Raw genomic sequence first — 25,469 nt, 5'->3', positions numbered from 1 at the left:
AAAGTAAAAATTGTGTAATTTCTCAGTCAAACGTTGCAAAATAACAAATTTAAACTTCTTCATTCCAGTGAACATGAAAATAAACACCTCTTCCTGTAACTTCATTAGTTTTACTGAGAAAATCTGTCAAATTCCAGTGAACCTATCACAGGAAAATGTGTTTATTGAGCCACTTTCCCTTTGTTTCCAGTGTCTAAATGTTTATATAAATTGTGATCTGTCTTCCCCTCGTCCTTCCTGGACACAGTATCTTATCTCCGGAGTACTGAGATATGGAAGAGATGTGTTTTTGTGTGCATTCTTCTTCGCCACCGTTATCGTTATCTGGTCCCATGGCCGTCTTTTACTGGTCGCCTACACGCCTCATCACATCCCAAACGTCTCCCGACTTATTTTCTTGACCTCTGTTCACTGAGAGAACCAACAAAAGCTCTCCTTCAGTCTGCAGCTTGAAAACTGTGACTAAGAGGAATGACTCGAGAGTTATTCCAATCTCTCTATTCTTGTTCCCGATGTTTACGTGCACCCTGACCCCCCGCTGTTCCCAATTAGCCTTAAATGCTCAGTCGGGAGACGCTTGAATGCCTCGGATGTCTACTTCTATCAATAACATTCAGTGAGTCAAGGCCTCAGAAATGAAAGCTATCCACAATATTCTATTTTTGGCACATAGTTCAGAAACATCCTCATCATACCGCCGCCTCCCTGCTTTCTCTCCCCCGACTCCTCATCGTCTTTCTGGTCATCAATCACACAACCAGAGCCTCACCGCCGCTGCTTGTATGAATGCCGTCGGCCTGCCTTCCATTACAGACGCCCTCACATGTGGCCGGACCCCCGGTAGTGCCGGGAAGCTCGCCAGGAATGTAAGGAATGACCCAGCAAGCGATAAGAAAGAAATTCCCTGCAGCAGACTGGACTGAAAGGCCAGAAACAATGGGAGCAAGACGTTTGGAGGGATGACGACAAAGAGCGGGACGGGAGGGAGTCTGGCTTCGACTCTAAGACAATAAACACAGAAATCTGGGAAACTGAGAGTGATGATGAGGATGACACATGCAGTGAGGCAGATAAAAGAAGGGCTGGTATGAATGGAGATACAGTCCCCATAAAGACTGTTAACCCCACTTTTTAATGCTGAATCATGGTCGGTATAAATTTGGTCGCTTTGACAAGAATTCACCAAAAAAGGCTCTTTGTGTCAAAGTGAAAATAAATTCGTACAAAGTGATGTCAGTTAGATGAAAACATACAATAAGTGATAGAAATAAATTCACCCCTGGATAGAACTACACCCTGAAGACTAAAGAACTCCAAGAAACTGTGACAAAAGGTTGTTGAAAAGCATCAGTCAGGACGATACAAGAACATTTAAAGTTCCTGAAGATCTCCTGGAGTCCAGTTAAATCCATCATTAAGAAATGGAAGAAGATGGAAAATGAATAAATCTGACGAGAGCACGACATTTGTCCATTTTTTTTGTTGCTTTGTAGCTTTTTTGTCAAATTCTGTCTCCTTTTTTTGTTTTGTTTCGTGCCGTTTGTCTCGTTTTGTACCTAGCTTTTGTCGTTTTGCATCCCATTTTTATAATTTTTGTCTCGCATTTTTATCGTATTGCGTTTCCTTTTTGTCATTTTGTGTTCTGCTTTATTCATTCTTTTGCGTTTTATTTTTGTCGTTTTGCATTTTTTGTCATTTGTGAATTTTTTTTGACTTTGTAACTCTTTGGTCTAATTTTTTTGCATCCTGTTTTCTTTCGCGTTCGTCTCGTTTTGTCCCTCATTTTTGTCATTTTTTGTCTCATTTTTGTCATTTGTCCATTGTTTTGTTACTTTGTAACTTTGTCTAATTTTGTCTGTTTTTGTTTTGTTTCATGTCATTTGTCACACTTTTTGTCATTTTGTTTCTTGTTTTGTGTTTCCTATTTGTCTTGCTTGTGTTTTTTTTAGTTTTACTTTCTCATTTTGTGTTTCGCTTTATTTGTTTTTTTTGAGCATTGTTTTTGACGTTTTGTATTTTTTTGTCTCGCTTGTGTTGTCTATTTTTTTGGCTTTTTGTTTCTTGCTTTTGGCATTTTTTGTCTCGTTTGTCCATTTTTTGTCGCTTTGTAGCTTTTTTGTTTAATTTTGTTTTTCGCTTTTGTTGTTTTGCGTCTCATTTTTGTAATATTTCGTCTTGCTTTTTATCTTTTTTTTGACTGACTTTTGTCATTTCGATCATAAAGTAAATCCTCTGTGGTTCACTTCCAGATAACTAAATGTTGTGTTCCTTTGTAGACACTCTGATCTGGAAGTTGTGGAAATGATAAACTGAGGATGAAACTAATTTTTCTTGAGAAACTTCAAGTTGTTCGTGATGTTTTGTAAAAAGATAACTCCTTTAATGTGAACATTTTTTCCACTAAAACAAAGGAAATATTGTGAGCTGTGGTTATTTATAGGTCATTCAAGTGTGATTTTACTGGTCACTGGAGATTAAACTGGGTGGATTGTGGAACCTGAACTAGAACGATTCTGACACTAATGCTGCAGCTGACGATGACCAACGGAAGCGATTAGAAAAACAAAGATTCCACTGAAGTGAAAGATAGCAGCTAGACTTCGTGTGAAGGGCGTCGGGTTTTGGTTTTGGGTGGACTGTGTGACAGGATGAGGGTGTCCTGATAGAGCGACGTCACAGGAAAGGTGAGCCCTGATTGGGCGGCTGAGTGGGCGGACGAGGACACACACCCCGACCGGCTGGATGTTTGACTGACGGCGCCTCGCTATGACTCACTGATTCGGCTTTTCGTCCCACGCCGAGCCATCTGTGGAGGCTAAACGGTGAGCCCTGATCCAGATTAGCTCCCCTCTGCAGTGACCCAATAAACCGGCCTTTACATCAGCGTCTGCTCGCGGCCCGACGTCCTTCCGTCTGGCTGCCGGGGCTGACTTCAGGGCGGCCGCCGGGTAATTGTTTTGAGTTGCCAAATTGCAACAGGAGGGATTGGATTACGTACCACCAGTGTGGCCCCCGCCGGCCTCGCTTCCCCTGGATTACATCAGGTTGTGAGTAAGCACATCGGGAGGCCAGAAACACGTCCGATGTGTCTGAACACAAAGGGGATAATGGGACGTATGGAGGAGGGTAAACAGGCCCTCCTCAGAATGGCTTTCTGTTCATCTCCAATGGAAAGATAAGAGAATCTGGAGATCTGGTTTCTGTTTATGCTCACTGCCGCTGTGTGAGCGTGTTGTTCAGAGCTGGCCCGCACCCAGAACCTTCTCTTTTCAGGTCATAAATAACCAACAACTGAGAAGGAAGTGAAACATTATCCATGTGAAACTCCCCGGGGTGTCTTATCCAGGATGACAGTGATTCATTCATGATCGAGGGCCAATTACGACGGCAAAACTGAGATAGAAAAACAATATTCTCAGCCACATTCTGGGCTTCTTCCCTCTGAAGGTATTCGCTAATTAACCTTCAAAGGGAAAGGCATTCTTGTGTGACAAAGTGAGTCCTGAAGCAGTCAGAGTCAGGTCAGCGGGCAGATACAGTTCCAGTATTCACGCTAATGTACTCTCCTAACACATAATACGTTCGAACCCGGATGTTCTGCCGCATTCAGCTTTAGTTCGAAGTTTTCCTGCACAGTTACCTCACAGCGTCCCACAGAGACAGATGGGGTTTCTCAAGTTTTAGGCCCAAAGTTATGACGAAACTGTTCGACCCAGTTCTTTATGAGGGAAGCTGCAGTTCGTACGACAAGTAAACACTACGTAATTTGGAATACAACCGTAGAGTATAATATGCATAATATGTCAAACGTAGAACCCAGATGTTCTACCGCATCTGGTCACATTTCCAAGTTTGTAAACATAGATGACAGTTCATTTTGCAAGTTCCAGTTGCAATATTATGAAAAAACAGTTTATCCTAGTTGTTTACGAGGGAAGCTGCAGTTCGTATGAAAACAACAACGGGTTTTTGGTTTAGGACATTTTTGCTGTGTCAGAACTGGTTACGTGGAACTGGTTGATGAGCGGAGCAGATTAATACGTCGTCATGTGGCGCTATAAGACGGCTTTGTTTACATTCACTGGTTGTACACTTTCCTTTTATTGCTTCGAAGAAAAGGAAAGCCATCTCCACGGAAGTGAAATTTGATGGAATAAAAGGATCAGAACAGGAAAACATCAGCATTGTTAGATCAACTTGTAGAAACAGGTCAACGTATTCTGTTGTCTTCTAGTAAAATGCTTCATACATGCATGAAAGTTGTTGGTATTCATGACTTTCATGAAGAACCGATCGACATCGTGATGCACGGAACGGCTTTGTTTACATTTTCGCTGGAGTTCCGACTTACATCGAGCTCTGACATAAGTCGAGGACCTCCTGTATAGCCTAATACATAGCATAATGTCAGATGTAGAACCAGATGTTCGACTGCATTTGGTCGGATTTTAACGCTTGCAGCTTTTTCTTTGCACCGTTTTGCAAGTTTTAGTCTTATGACTAAAAAAACGGTTTGTCCCAGTTCTTTATGAGGGAAGCAGAAAGAGATGGGGTTTCTCAAGTTTTAGCTGCGATATTATGACCAAACAGTTTGTCCCAGTTGTTTATGAAGGAAGCTGCAGTTCCTACGAAAACGGAACATAAAAATCCGTGCTTTTAGAACGCACAGTTTGGTTGATTTTTATAGTTCGTAGCTTTTTTCTTCTGCTCATTTTGCTACTTTTAGCTGCGATATTATGACGAAACAGTTTGTACCAGGTGTTCATGAGGAAAGCTGCAATTCGTACGCGAAGTGAAAATAAAAACTGATGTGGAATGCAGTCTTGGAGTACACTAATGGGTAATATGTCAAATGAAGAACCCAGATGTGTTCGAGCATCTGGACAGGTTTGCAGCTTTTCCTCTGCACAGTTTTAGGTTCAATATTAGGACTAAACAGTTTGTCTCAGTTACATGATGCTGCTAGAAATCGCATGTTTGAGGGAAGCTGCAGTATGTACAGAAAGTTAACCAAAAAAAATCCAGATGTTCTGCTACATCTGGTTAGACTGTGCAGCTTTTCCTCCATGCTGTTAAATCACTGTGTCTCTTAATGACAAACTGCAGTTTGATTTGCAAGTTTTAGCTGCAATCTTATGACAAAACACTTGGTCCCAGTTGTATTAAACTGCCTGAAACAGTTTGAGGAAAGCTGCAGTTCGTTCTAAAAGTGACAGAAAGCTACGGTATTCCTACATTTGGAAAGATTGTGAAGTTTGCAGCTTTCTCTCTGCACAGTTTTGCAAGTTTTAACTGATATGTTATCCAGAAAGAGTTTGTATTAAACTCTGCTTAATTGCATGTTTGAAGGAAGCTGCAGCTCGTGCTCAAAGTGAAAGAAAAAAACTGCCCCAGAACAACAAGACGAGGCTTCATGGCTCGTCTTGGGAAGGCTCTGGTTGCGTGTTTGGGTCAAACCGTCGACTCGGTGACTCGGTGCGGTCCGCTGGCTTTTCGACCCGTCTCAAACAGCTGACACTAGGCAGATCTGTGGGTGTGGGAGTTCTGAGGTGAGGCAGTTTTTTTGGCGTCTCCGTTCAGCAGAACCCCTGGGAAGTTTGGCCGAGGTGGAGCCGGCAGGAGGGGAACTGTTTTCCTGTGTTTTCCTTCACTACCGGGGCTCATTTGGCGGCGGTTCGCTCGGGGGGGACCGGATCGGGCCCCGGGGACGACCTGCAGAACCCCTCCTGGGAGCGGCACCACCCTTCACCTCCAATGTGCCGAATCAGTGGAAGGCAGAAACCCGGAGAGTATCCCTGACACTAATATGGAAAAAAGCCTGTTTGGAGTGAATCTAAGGGCAAATATTATTCTTCCTGAGCGTAACCACGGCGAGCACCTCTGACCTGGCAGTGAAAGTGCTGAAACAAAAAGCCCAAAGACTTTTTCTGCCCCATCAAAGCGGCGCTACATAAAATAAACACGGCCATCAGATTACCACGCTGAACACGGGGCCGGTTAGCTCGATCCGGCTGCCCAACCCCAGCGCTCTATGGGAGTTAAGTGTGGGGTCCGCTCAGTCAACACCATGACGCAAAATGGAACAAGCGTCTGACAGAAGCCCCGGGCTGGTGGAATAAGGCCCCTACCCGCAGGCCCACAGGCCCCCCGGCCGGCTCGGGCGGCAGGGAAACGAGGGAAAAGGTGGCTGAGGACATTTTAGAGAGGGGAAAAGACCACCAGAACATGAAGGCAGCGCTGCCTGAAGGAACCGGGACAGACCGCCGCTGGTGGACGCCTGGCGGGTCGGTCGGCTGGCGGCGGCTCCAGCAGCCTCGCCGGCTCTAACAGGCCGGCCTCAGCCCGGACCGGACCTCACAGGGCTTCTTTATATCCGCACCGAAGAAAGAAAAAAGTTTGTGTGTTTATGAGCTGCACGTCTTGGTGACGTAACCGGCAGAAAACAGATCCGGGCCTTCAGGAAGCTTCTCTGTTGGCCTCTCCTTCACCTCGCCGAGCTCCGATTCATCTGCAGCCACAGAGTGTCGTCTGTTGGACCTTCAGGTTCCTCCTGTCCAAGGTCCGATAGGTTTCTGCCGCCTGGTTCCTACGCAGGAATCTGTTGGACCTTCAGGTTCCTATAGGCAAAGGTCCAACAGATTCCTGCTTGTTGATGGCATTTTAATCAACAAGAAATCTCATTATTTTACAGATATTTGCAGTTTTATGAAAAATTCTGATTGAACAACGCAGTTTTATGTTATTTTTTTCCTACAGATATGATCTAATAATGTCAAAGAAAAGAAAGTATAAATTTAGATGTTGATAGTAAATTCAAAACTGTAAATAAAGTCCACATCAAAACTCTGTAAATGAATATTTTCATTTATTTACGTCTGACTGTAAAGTTACGTTTTCTGTTGGATTTGAATCAGCTAAAAAATAGAATTATTTTACAGATGTTTTACATTATTTTCAGTTGTTTTTTTTTTTTAAAGTTTTTGAATATTCCACTCCTTCAACCTATTTTTATCTGGAATCCTTGCTGCCAGGTTTTCATTTTTTTCCAGGATTTCTTTATTACAGATTTTATTTATTGCAGGTTTCTTTTATCCTTTTTTTTTAAATCACAGATTTCTTTTATCTCAGATTTATTTTATCACAGACTTCTTTGTTTCCCTCTCTCTTTTTTTCCTACAAATTTCTTTTTTTTTTTCTTTTATTCGGACCCAGCTGCTCTGACTTCCTGCCGTCTCCTTCCTGTTGTCGTGACGTCTTCCTGTCAGCTGGTGGCGTAGTGGCGGTGAGGTGATGCAGGTAAAGTGCTACCAGATCGATGGCGTGCCAGTCGGAGCTGTTAGCGCTAAGTGCTGCCGCCACCGGGCCTTTTCTGGTTCCTGTGAGCACAACAACGAGCGCTGACTGTGGTCCTCCGGCTAACACCAGCCTCCCATCGCCTCCCCCCCTCATCCCTCCCTCTGCTGGCTCTGACTCAGCTGTTTTGTAGGAAACTCCGTCTCTTTGAAGAAGGGAAGAATCTTTCATTACTCGATGATAGGGGCAGAAGAACCGGCCCATTGTCTCCCCGGTCCCCCGATGGTAATTGTGCCGAGCTAATTACAGGAGAGCCGCTAGCACAGGTGTGGAGCGCCGCACCTGGAGGACAAGTCGGCTCACGGCTCGGAGGAGGTGAAAGTGTGGCTCAGATCACAGAAGCTGACATGTTGCTTAGCGTGTCGGTCAGCGTGTTGTCTCGGGGCCCATCTGGCTCTGGTTACGACGGTCTACATCTGTGCCGCATTACAAACGCTCACACACTCTCACTCACTCACTCACACACCACAGCCCATCCAGCAGCCCATCACAATCAGCTAATTGATAACCGGAACCGCAGGGAGAAACTCTGCTGATTCACCTTCTGCAGCTTCATGTTTTCTGATGGTGAGATGATGTCAGCGGGGGGCTCTCACGGGAACCAGTTCTGTTTTTTTGGGCTTTTTACCGTAAAGGAACTCATCTGAGACGCTGACCAGAAGGAGAGGAAGCCGCCTGGCCGGACGCCAGCGAGGATCAGGACAGCCGAGACGTCAGAGCTTCAGACGAGAAACAAAAGTTCGTACGGCGACAGAAACGAGTCACTAGAAACCCTGAAATCTCCTGGAAACGATCAATCCGTACGAGTAAATCCAGTCAAAACATTGAGCTCTAGAAGTCAACTTTTCATCTACAATCAGCCGTTTTCGTTCATTACAGACCAGGGGTGTCCAACATGAGGCCCGTGGTCCAAAAGTGGTCCTCCAGAGGGTCCAATCCGGCCCTCAAAGTGTAAAAATTACAGAGAAGACATTAACTGCAGATTGTAAATTAGTTAAACTATAAATTTAAAATCATTTCTAGACCATGAAAAGTTGTTTGGATCAGAAAGTAAAATACTGGATTGTTCTTTTGTCATTTTGGGTCCCATTTTTGTAAAATTTCGTCTTGTTTTGTTTGACTTTTATCGGTTGTCTCACGTTTTTGTCATTGTGTTTCTCGTTTTTGTTTTGTGTTTCCTTCTGGTATCGCTTGTGTTTTTTATGTCATTGTGTGCTTTGCGTTATTCGTTTTCTGTATCGTATCGGTCATTTTGTTTCATGCTTTTGTCGTTTTTTTGTCTCGTTTGTCCATTTTTTGCCACTTTGTAACTTTTTTGTCTAATTTTTTGTTATTCTGTTTCTCAATTTTGGTGTTCTGTGTCTCATTTTTGCAGTATTTTGTCTTGTTTTTGTTGTTTTTTTTTTTTTAAAGTAAAATACTACATTGTTCAGCACCAGATATCTGTGACTGAGCGATCGAAACACACCGCATGTTGCATGCTGGTCCGGTTGCGGTGTGTTTACCCAGAGTGGGCCGCAACTAATTTGCATAAAGTTGACTGGATTCCTACGTTATGCAAATTTAATGTGGCCTGCAGAGGTCCAGTGCATCACAAAACATCAAACATCTAAACTAGCCATTGATGCACCAAAACCAGGACAGATTCAGCAGCTTATTTCTCGCCTCAGATGCGTTTGCTAGCCGCTAACGTTAGCTTACTAACCTGGGAGCCGCTACATCCTTCCACGCTTCGTCCTTTTTGTCCGGTTGTGGTCTGACGCGGAGGACATGTCAAAGAGGCTTCTGCTGCTTCAGCTCTACCAGGATGTCTTCTTTGTTTAAATCCCACATACTGGTTTTGATGCGTTTTGTCGTTGCAAATCATCTATTTGGGTTTAGCTCCGGTGATCAGTCCGTCGTTTGTCGGCTAGTTAGTTGTCGTAGGTCGCAGCAGCAGTCTGTGAGACGATCACCCCAAATTTCTGACAGTCAGGCTCTTATAGATAACGGCCATCCTTAAACCCGTCTCACAGTGAGACGTAGGACCACTGATTTAGAGCCAAGACCAAAGATATCGGTCCACCAGTTAGTGACCTTGTTTTAGATTCTTCCAGTCGTCACCCTTTGCTTTGGCTGCTGCTTTCCACGCTCTGAACCTGAAATGGTTTCACCTCACAGCTGTTCCTCGTCATTGTTCATTAGTGGACTTTCTTGCCACCTTAACAGGGTTGGGATAATCAGTTGTGTTGAGCAGAAGTCAGGTTGGTCCTGTGGGGTTCTTTTGGGTCATTTATGATGAAATTTATCAAATTTTGGATGCATTTTGAGTCATTTTGTACCATTTTTAACACATTTTGGGAACTTTTAAGTAGTTCTGAACAGGTTCTGAGTAATTTTGGACTCATTTCAACTCGTTTTACAAGTTATCTTGGGCAGATTTTGAGTCATTATTGGCAATTTTTAATTCAAATCGAATCATTTTGAGCAAACATTGAGTTTCTTGGGACTTGTTGAGGGTTATTTGGGACTTCTCTTGAGTAGTTTGGGACAAGATTCAACAAATTTTGCATGTTGTGATTCATTTTGTACCATTTCTGAAACATTTTTGGGAATTTTGAAGTAGTTTTGAACAGGCTTTGAGTTATTTTGGACGGATTTTGAGTCATTATTGGCCATCTAAAACGTGTCGACTTATTTCACACTTTTTATTTACATAATTCCATGTGGGTTCATAGTTCTGATGCCTTCAGTGAGAATCTACAATGTAAATAGTCATGAAAATAAAGAAAACCATTACACAAACTGCTGTAGTTGATTTAGAAATCAGATCTTTTTTGTTTCTAAATGCAGCTGTGAATTTGAACAAACAATATTTCAGTCTACATAAAACTTAAATATTTCCACTGAGTGTTATTTTAGGTGGTTATTTCATAATTGTTGATTTTCTTCAGTAGTTTTGAGCTTTCTTTGTATTTTTGTTCAGATTTTGAGAGAATAATTAAAAACACAAACAAAAACAAGTTAAATTAAAAAATTATTAAGCGTTTTTTTACGGCATCAGGAGGACGTTTGGGGCTTTAAGGTTCGATCAGATCTCTGCAGGACTCTGTGTTCTGCTGCTGGATGATGTGACCTTTAATTAATGACGTTAATGAAGGTGGAAAGCTGCTAATCAGAGCGTCCTCACCTACTGACGGCAGCGTTGGTGTGTGGTCGCTCTGAGTCACGCTGCTGCTGCGTTATTACAGGAAATGAGACGCAGCAGACCTTAATGTGATGGAGCTGCTCTACCTGCAGACTCATCACTTCATCACCTCCAAGGTGAGCGAGTCCTGCAGCGCCACCCGGTGGACGACTCCCCCGGAGAGAAGCCCCTGAAGCCTGCTGCTGCTGTTGTCAAAGAGCAAACGGAAACTCTCCGTTTTCACACCACACCTCAGAGTTTTATTAAAAACAAGAAGTTTAAAAACATACATGGAAGCCAAGAAACAGTTTCCTGCAGAGAGAAACCCCAGCGGGTCTGAAATAAATCCACAGAGACCGACCAGAGGAGCGTTTATTCTACCTGAAGACATCTAAAGGCATAAATGAAGCGATATGGACTTAAAAGTTTCCTAATATGGGCGTTCTCAGAGCCGAGTCCTCTGATTGGCCGGCAGCTCGTCCTGGTCCAGCCCCCACAGGAAGGTGCGCAGCCGTGTGACCTCCTTCTGCAGCTCGGGGCTCGGGATTGGCTGGGAGAGGTCGAGGCGAGGCGTCTCATTGGGCAGGATGAGGGGAGGGTGGTCCAGGAAGCTCTCAAAGATGTCTGGAAACAGGAAGCAGATTTTAAAACAGTCGGTTTAAGTAGATTTCACAAATTCTGGACATATTGAGTCATTATTGTCAATTTTTAAATTCATTTGGACAAATTCAATCATTTTGAACAAATTTTGAGTTGTTTTGGGACTTCTTTTGGAGCATTTACAACAAGATTTAACATTTTGGTCATATTTTAAGTCATTTTGTAGCATTTTTAACACATTTAGGGAACTTTTATGTAATTCTGAAATGGTTTCGAGTCATTTTACACTAATTTTTACTTGTTTTATAAGATATTTTGGACAGATTTTGAGTCATTATTGGCAATTTTTAATTCATTAGGACAAATTCAAACATTTTGAACAAATTTTGAGTTTTGGGACTTGTTCAGGGTTATTTGGGACTTCTTTTGGGTCATTTATGACAAGATTTACCAAATTTTGGACGTATTTTGGGTCACTGTACAATTTTGTAACGCATTTTGGGAACTTTTAAGGAGTTTTAAACAGGTTTCGAGTCATTTTGGACTATTTCAGCTTGTTTTACAAGTTATTTTGGACAGACTTTGAGTCATTATTGGCAAATTCAATCATTTTGAACAAATTTTGAGTTTTTTGGGGACTTCTTTTGGAGCATTTATGACCAGATGTAACAAATTTTGGACATATTTTAAGTCATTTTGTGCTATTTTAAACAAATTTTAGAACCTTTAATTAGTTTTGAACAGGTTTCCAGGTATTTTCGACTCATTTCAACTTGTTCTGGACAGATTTTGAGTTATTTTGGATCGATTTAATCGGCCGGACGTCCGAGGGCTTCGACGGATCGATCGCTCACCTCCGCTGAGCTCGGTGCCGGGCGGAGGAGCCCAGGAGGCTGGAGGAGCTCTGGTCGGGCCCAGCTTGTAGTGGGTCAGCAGGTGGTGGAGCTGGGAGGCGCTCAGCAGGGCGTGGTCCTCCTGGAGGCTGCTCCACGACGACTATCCATCAGATCATTGGTTATTAATCATTAACAAACCCCAGCAGACGCCTGAACAGGTAAACTGAACGTGTTTGTGTCTCACCTGGATCAGCCGGGTCTTTGGGATGCACAGGAAGTTGACGGTGATGGAGAGTTTCTTCATGAACTCAGAGGCGATGTCTCCTAGCCCGGCTCCCTGCAGCCAGTCCAGGACCAGGTCCAGGTTGGTCCGGATCTGAACCGCCCTGGACCAAGAAAACAGGCCGTCTGGAAACAAAAAAAAATCATTTTCTTGAGTTAAAAAGAGTTCAAGTGTTTATGCAGGAAATAAATTTATCATCTGATCACTTATTGTTTAATATCATTATTCAGTTATTAAATAAAGTAAATAAACTTCAGACAGAAACTATAAATTCTGCTGGACAACTTTCACACAAGAATTTTAACCTTTATTTTAAAAAGTATTAGAACAGTAGAATTTTTGTACAGTTTTGTCTTTATGGTTACATGTAGATTAAGAATTTTTTTCTGTGACTTCACTTTCATAATTAAACAAAAAATAAAGGAAAATTTGTAAATTAACAGCAATTTGTTCTGAAAAACAACTTGTAAAAATTGTTTAAAAAACTTTTTGTTTTAAAATGTAAGGTCTTACTCAAATATTTGTAATATTGAAGTAAAGCTGTATTTTATATATTTTTTGTATAATTAATAACCTAAAAAACAAAGGACAAAGTATAAATTAACAGTAAATATTTATTTTTTAAAACTGGTAAAAAAATTATTTATAATGTTTGTTTTTTACAGTGTAAGACGTGAACCCTAATTTTTATAATAGTAAAGTTTTATTTTATAGCATTTTTGTAGAATTTTCATCCTTAATATGTACATATATATTTTATAGTTATTTAAAATAGTTATGGTATTTTTAAATTATTTTTATTTAAAAAATATATATATATAATTTTGCTGTTATTTAAAATATAAAATATATAATATTTTTATTTAATTTCTATTCATTTATTATTATTTATTTATATATTTATTATTTAAACTAGTTAAGGTATTTATCATTTTTATTTATATACTTATTGTTAATATATTATTTGATATATGTAATATTATAGAGATTATTTTTATATTTATTTATTATTATAATTTTATCTCTATATTTTTTTAACTAGTTGGGGTATTTCTAATTATTTTATTTAATTATTGTTATCAATATGTTAATATATACAGAATATTACAATATAAATTTTTATTATTTTATTTCTATATTTATTGTTTAAACTCGCTGTGGTATTTTTAGGTACCTCTCTCCAGCAGCGTGTTGAGCAGGGAGGTGTTGGTGAAGAAGAAGAGGTAGCCGAAGGTCTGGGAGGTGAGCGGTGGAGACAGACAGGCTTCTCTGGAGAGCATCAGGGAGCAGCGGTAGACCTCCACCAGACCGGCCACCTTCAGAGGCAGAGCCGACACATCGTCCACCTCCTCTTCACCTCCTCGCTTCTCCTCCCCTGAAGCTCCTCCACAGCCGTCCTTCTCCTTCTCCTTCTTCTCCTCGCTGGAGAACGGGTTGGAGTCCAGGAGGGCCGGGAGCAGCGAGTAGAGCGTCTGAGAGGACAGGAAGTAGAATTAAACGGTTTAGGAGGCGATATGAAATACTGAAAACATCTGCAGGGATGGATGAGAAAACAACAACTGAAGCCTTCAAACCCCAAAACAAAGATATCTGTTAAAAAAGATGCCTCTATAAACAGTGAGAATCAGCAGATTTCCAACTTTCTGAAGGTGCTTGAACGCATCATGTGTTCCAAATTAACCAAATCTTTGACTCAAATGTTGTCGAAAATGACAAAAACATGTCCAAAGCTATTTAAAAATGAATCCAAAATGTCTCAATCTGTGCAAGATGACACACATTTGCTGAAAATGATTGAAAATTAGTCAAAATGACCAAAAAACATGGAAATATTCCTCTTCAGAATGACTGACGAGTTGCCCACAATGGTACAAACTTGGTTGAAAATGAAAAAAAAAAAAAAGTGTCCAAAATGGCCTAATTTGGCAAAAACGCGGACAAGAATTATTGAAAAAACACCCAAAATGACATGGAACTTGTTCAAAGTCACAAAAAAGTCCTCAAAAATAACCTTGAGAGGAAAACCAAAGCTACTGGATGAATAAAATAAAGTCAGCATGGCTCAGAAACAGAGAACAGAGGAGCAGGTTGTTGGAGATCCATTCAGCATGGAGAAACATCTTTCTCCAGAAGATGAGCAGAGAAGAGAGGAAACGTTTGTAAATGCTGTAAAACTGGAAATATTTCTGTTTAGAATGACTGACAAGTTGCCCAAAATGACTCAAGCTTGGGTTGAAAATGAAAGAAAAAGTGTCCAAAACGGCCTAATTTGCCAAAAATGCGGACAAAAACTACAGGAAAAACACCCACAATGACCCAAAATCTGTTCTCAGTCACAAAAAACTGAGATTTATCTAAAAGTGTCCTTGGAGGAACATCTGAAGATCTAAGAGTCTGGAGTCAAACAGGAGCTTCTGATGAACCGACACATTACTTTCTAAACTAATAACAGAACCTTAAAGTGGCTGTTTCTTTAATGAAATCAAACCCTGAAGCTTCCAGAACCCACAGAGCAGCGCTGAGAGGAAGCAGCTGGAACGCATTAAACAGACGGTGGGTGGTGGAGAGAGAACAAAGATCTCCAGGAGGACATTAGCTGTCTGACTGAGCTGTAATTGGACGGGGCTTTCTGGACTGACATGCAACGTAAATACGGAGATCTGAACCTTGGTCAGGTGGTAAACACACTGCTGGAAGGTGTGCATGATGACATCATCAAGCTGCGCCAGAGCCTCTGAGCAGGTGTCCATGTCGGCGGTGAGGACGGGGTCTCCAGGAGCTGCAAAGTCACAGAAAAATCATTGTTGTAATGGTTTAACTGGAAGTTTCATGATGATTTACTGGTGTTTTATCCTGCAGTGTTAAATTACAGATTAGCCGTAAAACCACAGGAGAAAAAAACACTAAAATATAAACCAAAACCGTAAATAATGTTCACAATAAAAACATTTAAAAATAAACCAAAACTGTAAATAATGCTCAAAATAAAAACATTTAAAAATAAAAACTGTAAATAATGTCTACATAAAAAGCATTTAAAAATCAACCAAAACTGTAAATAATGTCCATATAAACAATTCAGTATTTTTAGAACTGACTCTTTTATGTTTTACCATAAATTTAAACAGTTTTCAAAAAAAATATTTAAATCAGCAAATATATAAATATAATTTCATATTTTTTGTAATCTAACTAGATGTTATCTGTAATTTAATCAAACAGAGAAATTTTGTAAAATACCAAAATGATTTATATTTTTTTACAAGAAAAAATAAATATGATTTTTAAGCTGAAAAATACAGTTTAAAATGTATTTAAATCAGCAAAAAAGAATTTTAAAAATATCCTTTTTTAAGTTTTTAAAATTTAATTACATTTTTTAATTTTTCAAAGATAAATCATTTTGGTAATTTCTAAATTTAACCGTTTAATTAAATTAAAGATACCAATATTTCAATTACAAAAAGATGGATTTACATGTAGACTGTAAAAATAAAACTAAATAAAATCCATCACTAACATGTATATTTATAAAAAGTATTCTTAACCATAAAAAGCAAAGATTTTTAAAAATTGTATTTAAATAAGCTAAACAAACAAAAACATTTTATAGCTGTTTTCTATCATTTTAAATAAATATATTTATAGATTTCAAGGTTTAAATTATCAAAATTATTTTAAACAAAATCATTCTGGTGTTTTACAAAATTCCCCTGTTTTGGTACATTACAAATAACATCAAGTTTAATTACAATAAATATGACTTTATGTTTTTTTGTTCCGCTTGTTTTTCCGGTTCCCTTGCTGCCAAATCTTTTTGATTTTTTTTTTTTAGAGTTTTACATTTTGTGTGTTACATTTATTACATTACACAGAATAAAGTATTAATTTACACGTTGACCATTAAAAAAAAGGTGCAAACTGTGAGTAATGTCTCCATCAAACATTTTAACACACAGATGGGCTCTTGTTGTGTCGTCTAAAGCTAAAACGTTCTAGATTTTCCAGATGTTTGCTGGTATTTCTCAGGCGTTCCACCAGTTTTTCTGGCTCCCTTGCTGCCCCATTTTAACAGTTTTTACAGACTTTACATTTAATTCTGCACACCCAAAGCACAGTGGTGATGGATTTATTTCCTAAAGGTTTGCAGACCTTCGAACTCCCACTCCTTCTCCATGGTCTCCACTTTGACCTGGAAGAAGTTGAGCAGCTCGGTGGCGTTGGACATCCAGAACATGAGCGGCCGCAGATCCGAGGAGAGCTTCTGGACGTTGGGAGCTCCGATCTCGGCCTCCTGCTCTGTGGAGCTGCAGTAAAAACCAGCGTCAACATTCTCCCGTCAGCGTTTTGTTTGTGCTTTAAGGCAGACACACACCATCCAGGGGTAAAAATAGCCCCAAACATCGAGCAAAGACATAACAGCAGCGGCACAAAGGCTTCATGAATCACTCAGCTGGAGATTCCAAACATGACGTCGGACAAAAACGCTCTTACTTTTGCGTGGGATGCTTGTCCCCGAATTCCTTAATGTTATCCTGGAAGAGAGCAGACAGAAGTTGAGGGGAGGTAGAACAATTACAGCGCTCTTTCCACAGCGGCTCATCCCGATCGGCCAATCGGACGACCACTCGTCTGTCCGTCCGTCCGTCTGAGTCAGTGTGGTCGTCCCTACCTGACGTTTGTTTAAGTCTAGACGCCAAAAACGCTCCTGAAAAACTTCCACTGGCTCCACTCAGAGATAAGTCAGGAAATATTTAACCTTCAGACTCCAAATAAAGAAGTTCCTGACATGTTTTTACTCACCGCGGATCATTTTTCACTGCAATAAAAAGTCCTGTATGAAGTATGACACGGAGAGAATGACCCAGAATAAGGAAAAATCTGAGTGTCCACACTTACATAAATGTTGTCTAGACTTACCGTAGATATTTATATGTTTACACCTCCTACAGACTCTGAAATAGTTTGGTCTCACTTCTGTTGTTTTCTGTCCCATTTTTCTCATTCTGTGTCTTGTTTTTCTTATTTTGTGTCTCACTTTTGTTTTATTTTATTTGTCAGGTTCTATCACGTTTCTGTAACTTTGTGTCCCATTTTCTGAAATTTGTGTCTTGTTCTTCCTATTTTGTGCCTGTTTTTTTCTCATTTTATTTCCCATTTCTGCCTTTTAGTGTCCTATTTTTCTCATTCTGTGTCTCATTTTCTAGCTCCTGTCTGTAATTTGTGGCTTGTTTTTCCCGTTTTGTATCTCACATGTCCAAAACAATTGAAAAATGAATCCAAAATGTCATGCACTTGAAAACTGAACTTAAACCGGAAATATTCCTGCCCAGAATGACACAAACAGGTCTAAAGTCATAGAAAAAGTGTTCAAAATGGCCTAATGTTCCAAAAATGACATAAATATGTCCAAAAGTCATTGAAAAATTACCCCAAACAACATAAAACCTGTTCAAAAATCACATAAAGATCTCCAGAAATGACCATGATGAGCAGAGGAGAGAGGAAAAGTTTGTAAAATCGTAAATATTCCTGCTCAGAATGACTGACAAGCTGCCCAAAATGGCACAAACTTGTTTGAACAATTAAAAAAAAGGCGTCCAAAAAGACCTAATTTGCCAAAATATGACAGAAACTTGCCCGAAAATTACTGAAAGGAAAACTCTGGAGAGGAGACATGGAGACAGTATGAGGAGACAGACCACAAAGGCTACACAAACGAGCCAGAAAACAACACAAAACAAGAAAAACGAGTCACAAAATAACAGAAATAAGACATAAAATGACAAAAACCAACAACATAGGAAATACAAGACAAAATGACAGAAATTAGGAGCAAAATGAGAAAAGAAAACACAAAATGAGAAAAGCAAGACACAAAATGACAGAAATGAGGCACAAAATGAGAAAAACGAGACAGAAAGACAGAAATAAGGCACAAAATGACAAAAATGAGACAAAATGAGAAAAACAAGACAAAATGAGAAAAATGAGACAAAATGACAGAAATGAGACACAAAATGAGAAAAATGAGACACAAAATGACAGAAATGAGACAACATGACAAAAAACAGCCACAACATAGGAAATACAACACACAAAATGACAGAAATGGGGCACAAAATGAAAAAACGAGACAGAAAATGAGAAAACAAGACACAAAATGAGAAAAACAAGACACAAAAGGAGAGACAATACAGAAAATGACAGAAATGAGGCACAAAATGTGAAAATTGAGAAAATGAGAAAAACGAGACACAAACTAACAGAAATGAAAAATAAAATGAGAAAAATCAGGCACAACATAGGAAATACAACAAAAACTAATGAGACACATTTTTTACACATATTTCTTCAAATAAATATTCTCTTTTGACAAAATTGAGACAAAAAAACCCAACCAAAATTAGACACAAAACGACAAAATATGCGACACATATTTAGTCATGGTTGCTCTGCTTTATACTGCAGTGGAAAATGAACCATAGTGAACTTTATTAAAACACATTTTTACTCACCCAGACTATTTCTTTAATGAGATTGGCCGACTTGAGTAGTATCTGAGGTGTGAGGGCGGGGTCCAGGTGTTTGGAGGCGTGGTCTATCATGATTGACAGGAGGTAAGCAGGAGCTAAAGGTCCTCCACCAGAGTCTGGGGAGGAGTTTTTAGAGATGATCTCCTGAAATGAACAGTGCAGGAGAGTCATGGATCCACATGGTTTCCACCAATCAGACGGTTTATTCAGCCTTCCGTCCATCTCACCTGCAGCAAGGCGTCGGCGTGGCGAGGATGGAACTTTAGCTCCGCCTCCGTCGAGCCCAGGTACTGCCTCAGGGCCTCCTGTCGGTCCACCAGCCCCGATGGGCAGCAGCTGGCGTCGGCCTGCCAGGGCAGCGTCAGGGTTGGAGGGGGAGCCGGGGTCACACGGGGGTCACGGTACAGGAACAGGAAGTGGTTCCCCAAGCCGATGACATCACCGGGCTTCAGGACGGCCTCCCGGTATAAGGCCACGCCGTTATGGGTGACAGCTCCTCCTCTGAAGGGACGCATCAGGGCTGGAGTAACGATAAACTTTATTGATCCCTCATTAGGAGGATTCACACATTACAACAAAAACACACGAAATAAGGAACGTGTAAAAAAAATAGTCTCATTTCCCTCTCATTTCTGTCATTTTGTGTCTCGAATTTCTCATTTTGTCTTGTTTTTCTCATTTTAGTTCTCATTTCTGTTGTATTTTCTCATCTTGTCTTGACTTCCTCATTTTGTCTCATTTCTGTCATTTTGTGTTTCGTTTTACTCATTTTGTGTCACAATTTGCTCATTTTGTCTAGTTTTTCTCATTTTGCGCCTCATTTCTATCATTTTGTATCTTGTTTGTCTCATTGTGTCTCATTATGTCCATTTTTTCTCATTTTGCACCTCATTTCAGTCATTTTGCATCTTGTATTTCCTTTGTTGTGCCTGTTTTTTCTCTTTATCTCTCTCATTTCCGTTATTTTGTGTCTCGTTTTTCATTTCGTGTCTCATTGTCTCATTGTGTTTTTCTCATTTTGCACCTCATTTCTGTAATTTTTCGTGTCTCTTTTCTCATTTTGTGTCTCTTTTCTCATTTTGTGTCTCATTATTGTCATTTTATGTCATTTTTGTCAGCTTGTGTCTCATTTCCATCATTTTGGGTCTCGTTTTTCTCAACCAAAATAAGACAAAACGACTAATAAGACTCACATCTAGTCATGGTTGTTCTGTTTCTACAGATCTGTGGGACTTTAGACTGAAAAATGAACCACAGCGAGTTAAAACAATGTTTCTTCTCCAGGTCTGAATGCCGTTTTGATGTCAGCCTGTCTGATCAGGTGGTTGTACCTTGTCCTACAGGTGTGTCGGGAACAGCAGAGTCTCTCCGGACCAGCAGGTGTCTGGCCAGCAGGTCTGGAGCTGACAGGAAGGTCTCCACCTTCAGAGGCCTCTTGCCCTTCCTCTCCCTCTCTCGGTCCTTCTCTCGCTCTCTCATCGTAGGTTTCCTCCCGAACACATGGGTGTGAGCCGTCATGATGTACAAAACAAAGTCCTGGACAAAGCACAGCGTCAGGGAGGTCTGTTATCTAGCAGAGTTTCGTATCTCCATATCCACCTTCCATCAGACGGTGGGAGATGAAGTGTGTCACAGTTTGCTACAATGGAGAGCTGTGTGAGGTCATTATGTGGGATGAAGTGATGTACACAGCAGGGTTTTTGTGCGTTTTCAGGCTTTGTGCTGCTCTGAAGCTGTTTGTGCCGGTTGTTAAAGCAAACCCTGATGATCTGCTGCGATTACAGACATGCAGGTATGATGTCATGTGCAGGGCGTGAGCATATTAGCATACGTGCAGGTCGGAGCAGCTATAGGAGCGTGTTTAGGAGTGTGTTTACGTGTGATATCATCTGTCAGCATGTCTTGCCTTGCTCTGGTCGTAGCCCTGCAGCAGCAGGAAGTAGGGCCGGTCCGTGGGCGGCAGGATCAGGCTCTGTGACATCACTTCCAGGTCACAGCTGGAGTAATCCTTCTCGTCCTCCGCCGGCTGGTTCGTCCATCCGACCTTCGCCTCGGCTCTGGACGCTCTGACCTGAACAGACGGTTTGAAGCAGGGATGTCAGAATCATTTTAGCTCAGGGACATTCAGCCCAGTTTATCTCCAGCGGATCAGACCAGTAAAATCACATAATAACCTCTAGATAACCACAACTCCAAATATTTCCCTTTGTTTTAGCTCAACAAATTCTCAAAACTATCTTTTTACGAAACATCTTGAACAACCTGAAATTTCATAAGAAAAACGTTCTGTTTCAACAACATTCAGCCTCAGTTTATCATTTCCACTTCACAACTTCCAGATCAGAGTGTGTCTACAAAGGAACGCAACATTCAATCATCTGGAATTAAATAATACAGTATTTTACTTTATGATCAAAATGACAAAAGTCAGACAAAACCCAAGAAATACAAGACAAAATGTTACAAAAACAAGACACAAAATGACCAAAACTAGACATTAAATGACAGAAAATGAGATAAACGACATGAAAAAAAAATCAGACAAAAGTCCAGTCTCTTTTTTCTCATTTTGCGCCTCATTTATGTCATTTTGTGTCTCGTTTTTCATGTGTTGTGCCTGGTTTTTCTCATTTTATTTCTCATTTCTATGATTTTGGGTTTCATTTTTCTCATTTTGTCTCATTTGTCTTATTTTGTGTCCCATTTTTCCTCACTTTGCGCCTCGTTTTGTATCTTGTATTTTTAATGTTTTGCCTAGTTTTTCTCATTTTATTTCTTGTTATTTTGTTTCTCATTTTTCTCATTCTGTGCCTCTGTCATTTTGTGTCTCATTTGTCTGATTTTGTGTCTCATTTCTGTTATTTATGCTTTGTATTTCTGTTTTTCTGATTTTGTGTCTTGTTTTTCTGATTTTGTGTCTTATTTTTCTGATTTTGTATCTTGTTTTTCTCATTTTGTGTCTCATTTCTGTTATTTATGCTTTGTATTTCTGTTTTTCTGATTTTGGGTCCCATTTTTCTCATTTTGCACCTCATTTCTGTCGTTTTCTGTCTTGTATTTCCTATGCTGTGCCTGGTTTTTCTCGTTTTCTTTCTCATTTTTGTTATTTTGTGTCTTGTTTTTATCATAACGGATCCAGCAACAGCTCATTTAAAGCTACAGACACCAGAACAGGACTAAGTGAAACAATCATGGATAAATCAAGTAGTCTTTGTGGTGTTTGGAGACGAAAACTGAAAGATTGGGACCTGTGAAAACATTGATCCGAAACTTGACCAACGTGACCTTTATCAGACGTTTTTTAGAAGACAACATTCATCTGGGCTACCTCTCCTGGCTGTGGGTTGATCATGCTGACAATGTTCTTCCTGTCGTGCGTCGCCGTGCTGCCGTTGTTGGGCCGGTTGCCGCGGGCATCGTTGGCGACGTGGTTGCCCTGGCGACGGCGCAGGCTGAGGTTCATGTCGCTGATGCTCCTCCTGAGCTCCGTGTTCCTGCCCCGATGGCCTCGCTCCGTCTCCTCCGTCCCGCCCGACGACATCCGGCTCCGCCTCCAACGCACACCTGTCGCCCAGACGACCAATCAGAATCATCCTCTGACACATTATTAATTGTACAGCTCATGATATTTTTGTTTTTATGCGACTGACTACCATCTCTTATTTCTGTATATTCTGTATGTTTAACATGCTGCTGGTTTCTTGAATTTCCCTCAGGATCGATAAAGTACCTACCTACCAATCGACATCACACCTGTGCGATGACATCACACCTACCTTGGTAGTTCTCTCCCTCCCTCTCCCGCTCCTTTTCCCTCTCCCTCTCCTCCCTCTCGTAGTCGTCCTTCCTCTGGATCTCGAAGCGCCGCTCGAAGCCGTCCTTGGGCCTCCACATGTCCACCAGCAGCAGAGGGCATTCCCAGGCGGCGACGCACCTCCGGCACTCCGTCTCCCACCTGACGGCGCCATCCGGCTGCTGGACGGGCTTTCCGATGACGTCGCACAGCAGGAAGTCCTCGGGGCTGTGCTTCTGCAGAACTACGAGGAGGCAACGGAGGAGGAGGAGGAGGGTGAGTCGGTTCCCACAACGCTGCTGTTTGTGTTTCTATTAACCCTCTGACCCCGAAACCCTCCGGCTGCTCGGAAACACATGTTGTGTTTTAAAGAGATCACCAACATGACGTCATTTATCAGCAAAACACAACCGGAGTTTCAGCATTCCCGACGGGCCGTGAACGTGTCATCTGAGACGTACGTTTCTGTCAGAGAAATGACCTAAATCTAAGCTGAAAATCACAATATTTCAACTAAACCCCTTGATTATGCATGTCTAAATAAGCAAATTAGTAAATATTTGCAATCTGCTAAGACCAGATTCTGGAAAAAAAATCTGAGATCCTAAACTGCGATTCAAGGTTTTCAGATTGAGCTGCAGGCAGTGTTTCCACAGAGCAGAGAGGATTACTTTTTTCATCACGAAATGAGCCCATTTATCAATCAGAAACTATAAAAACAACTTCTTCTTCTCAACATTCTTTGAACAAATCCTGCGTGACACTCACCTCAATCAGGATAATTCATCAAATTCTAATCTTAAAATTGTGATATTTCACTACATTCAACACATTCATCACGTCTCATTTACAATTTTGTCAAAAATAAAGCAAAATAAATGAAAAAATCTGCAATTAAAAAGTTACAACTGGTCATCTAGTGTCTTATTTTTGATGTTTTCTGTCTATATTTCCTTTTTTGTGTTTGATTTTGACCATTTTATGTCAAAATATTTGTTCTTTTGTCTGAAGGTGGAAATTTTTTTATCAAATTTTTGTTGTTTTATGTTTGTTTGGGACAGTTTTGTGTCTAATTTTCTAGTTTTGCGTCGGTTTCTGTTTTACTTTGCTCATTTCATATCTCATTCTGGTTGTTTTCTGTGCTTTTTGGACAGTTTTGCCTCTTTTTGGTCATTCTGTATGTCATTCGTCTCATTTTATATTGGATTTTTGGGTGTTATTTGTCTCATTTGTGTCATTTTGTGTCTATATTTCTAGTTCTGATCATTTTGTGTCGGGTTTTTTGTCATATTTTAGTTGTTTTCTGTCCTTTTTGGACAGTTTTGCCTCATTTTGTGTCACATTTTTGTCGTTTTTTTTGGTTTTCTGTCTCATCTTGGTTGTTTTTTGTTTGTGTTCTTGTCATGTGCACTAACTCTGTTTACATATTTATATGTTTTCAGTATTTTTTACATTTTATTTGTATATAGTGTACCTTTTTCTATTTTTGATCAGCGGCTGGGAGTCACCAATCGTAATTTCACTGTGTGGAAATACAAAGACAACAAAGATCCTTGATCTTCTGTTTTATTTTGGTCATTTTTATTGTTTCGTGTCATTTTCCGGATAATATTGATCGTTTTCAGTCTCATTTTTGATGTTTTCTCTCTCATTTGTGTCAAAGTTTAGTTTTTTTTGGACGGTTTTGTCTCTTACTGGCCATTTTCTGTCTAATTCTTCTAGTTCTGTGTAGTTTTCTTTTATATTTTGGTCATTTTGGTTGTTTTCCGTCCCTTTTAGATAGTTTGGTAATTAGTGATCATTTCATGTCAAAATGTTCTTGCTTTGTGTTGTTTTTTTGTCTCATTTTTGTTGCTTTGTGGCGGTTTTCGGTTTCATCTGTGTTGTTTTGTGTTGTGACGGTTTTGACCCTTTGTAGTTGTTATGTTTCTGCACACCAAAGATATTTAACTACAAACTAGACTCTCCGTCCACCGACTATCCGGCTGCTGGATTTGCTTTTAGTCTCGTGGATGAAGGTGAAACTTCTTCCAGAACCTAAAGGAGAAGTTCAGTCTTCCCTGATTGGTTGAAACATCTTTGGTCACCTGTGTCGTCCGTCTCGTCGCGCTCCCTCTCGGTGTAGCGGGTGATGACCTGGGCGATGAGCTGCCGGGCCGTGGAGTGGGCGTTGGCCAGCAGGGAGCGGTAGTTAGCCCCGCTGGAGAGGGCATCTCCGTAGATCTTGATCAGCCCCGGGGCGGTAGAGGAGGCCGGAGGCAGGTAGTGGTGGGAGGACGGGGCGGCGGAGTGGGCCCACACCTCCCGCTCACGCTCGCCCACCGCCCGGTCCCGGTCGCTGTTGGAGCGCCCCCGCAGGAAGAGGTGGGAAAGGCGCTTGGTGCGTGACTGAGGGACGGCGGGACGCGGCCGCAGGAAGGCCGGGGACGGAGACGGGGACGGGGCGGGGGACGCCAGCGAGGGGGTGGAGGTAGAGAGGCAGGAGGACGGAGCGGAGGGGGCGTCGTGGAGGGAGGCGGCGTCCGAGCTGGTGGTCGACCTGGAAACAGAACAGGAAGTGAGACGGAGCAGACAGGAAGCAGCAGTCAGCTGTGAGTTATGACAGACAAACAAGCAGGACCAAAATAAAACCAGGAGAGGAAGTCAGTGACACTGGAAGTCAGATAAAATCCCTCTGAAAGGCACGGCATCTTTCAGAAAACACCACAACTTTAATCAGCCAGAAACTGTGTAAGTCTCATTTCATGTCAAAATGTTCTTGTTTTCTGTCTTATTATTGTTGTTTTATGTTTGTTTTGTCTCTTACTGGTCATCTAGTATCTTATTTTTGATGCTCTCCATCTCATTTGCATCATTTTGTGTCTCATTTTTCTACTTTTGTGTTTTATTTTGGGCATTTTGT

At 40.9% G+C, this 25,469-nt stretch overlaps 1 protein-coding gene across 2 annotated transcripts in view; it reads right to left on the bottom strand.

The window, feature by feature from the left end:
* Window positions 1–10,756: 10,756 nt before the first annotated feature.
* Window positions 10,757–25,469, bottom strand: part of rasip1 (Ras interacting protein 1) — a 26,046-nt gene continuing 11,333 nt past the window's right edge. For both annotated transcript variants that reach the window (XM_051956706.1, XM_051956705.1), the window contains exons 5-18: window positions 24,655–25,106; window positions 22,551–22,811; window positions 22,103–22,338; window positions 20,681–20,845; window positions 20,106–20,310; window positions 19,002–19,294; window positions 18,757–18,918; window positions 16,733–16,773; window positions 16,391–16,545; window positions 14,905–15,017; window positions 13,413–13,710; window positions 12,200–12,363; window positions 11,974–12,115; window positions 10,757–11,143 (exon numbers count right to left, since the gene is read on the bottom strand). In XM_051956706.1, coding sequence (XP_051812666.1) covers window positions 10,965–11,143; window positions 11,974–12,115; window positions 12,200–12,363; window positions 13,413–13,710; window positions 14,905–15,017; window positions 16,391–16,545; window positions 16,733–16,773; window positions 18,757–18,918; window positions 19,002–19,294; window positions 20,106–20,310; window positions 20,681–20,845; window positions 22,103–22,338; window positions 22,551–22,811; window positions 24,655–25,106 — 2,866 coding nt within the window. In that variant the 3' untranslated portion in view covers window positions 10,757–10,964. The remainder of the gene's footprint in view (window positions 11,144–11,973; window positions 12,116–12,199; window positions 12,364–13,412; window positions 13,711–14,904; window positions 15,018–16,390; window positions 16,546–16,732; window positions 16,774–18,756; window positions 18,919–19,001; window positions 19,295–20,105; window positions 20,311–20,680; window positions 20,846–22,102; window positions 22,339–22,550; window positions 22,812–24,654; window positions 25,107–25,469) is intronic.

This window comes from Acanthochromis polyacanthus, chromosome 12, assembly GCF_021347895.1.
Source record: "Acanthochromis polyacanthus isolate Apoly-LR-REF ecotype Palm Island chromosome 12, KAUST_Apoly_ChrSc, whole genome shotgun sequence".
NCBI lineage: Eukaryota > Metazoa > Chordata > Actinopteri > Pomacentridae > Acanthochromis > Acanthochromis polyacanthus.
This window is presented reverse-complemented; position numbering and strand designations above follow the sequence as displayed.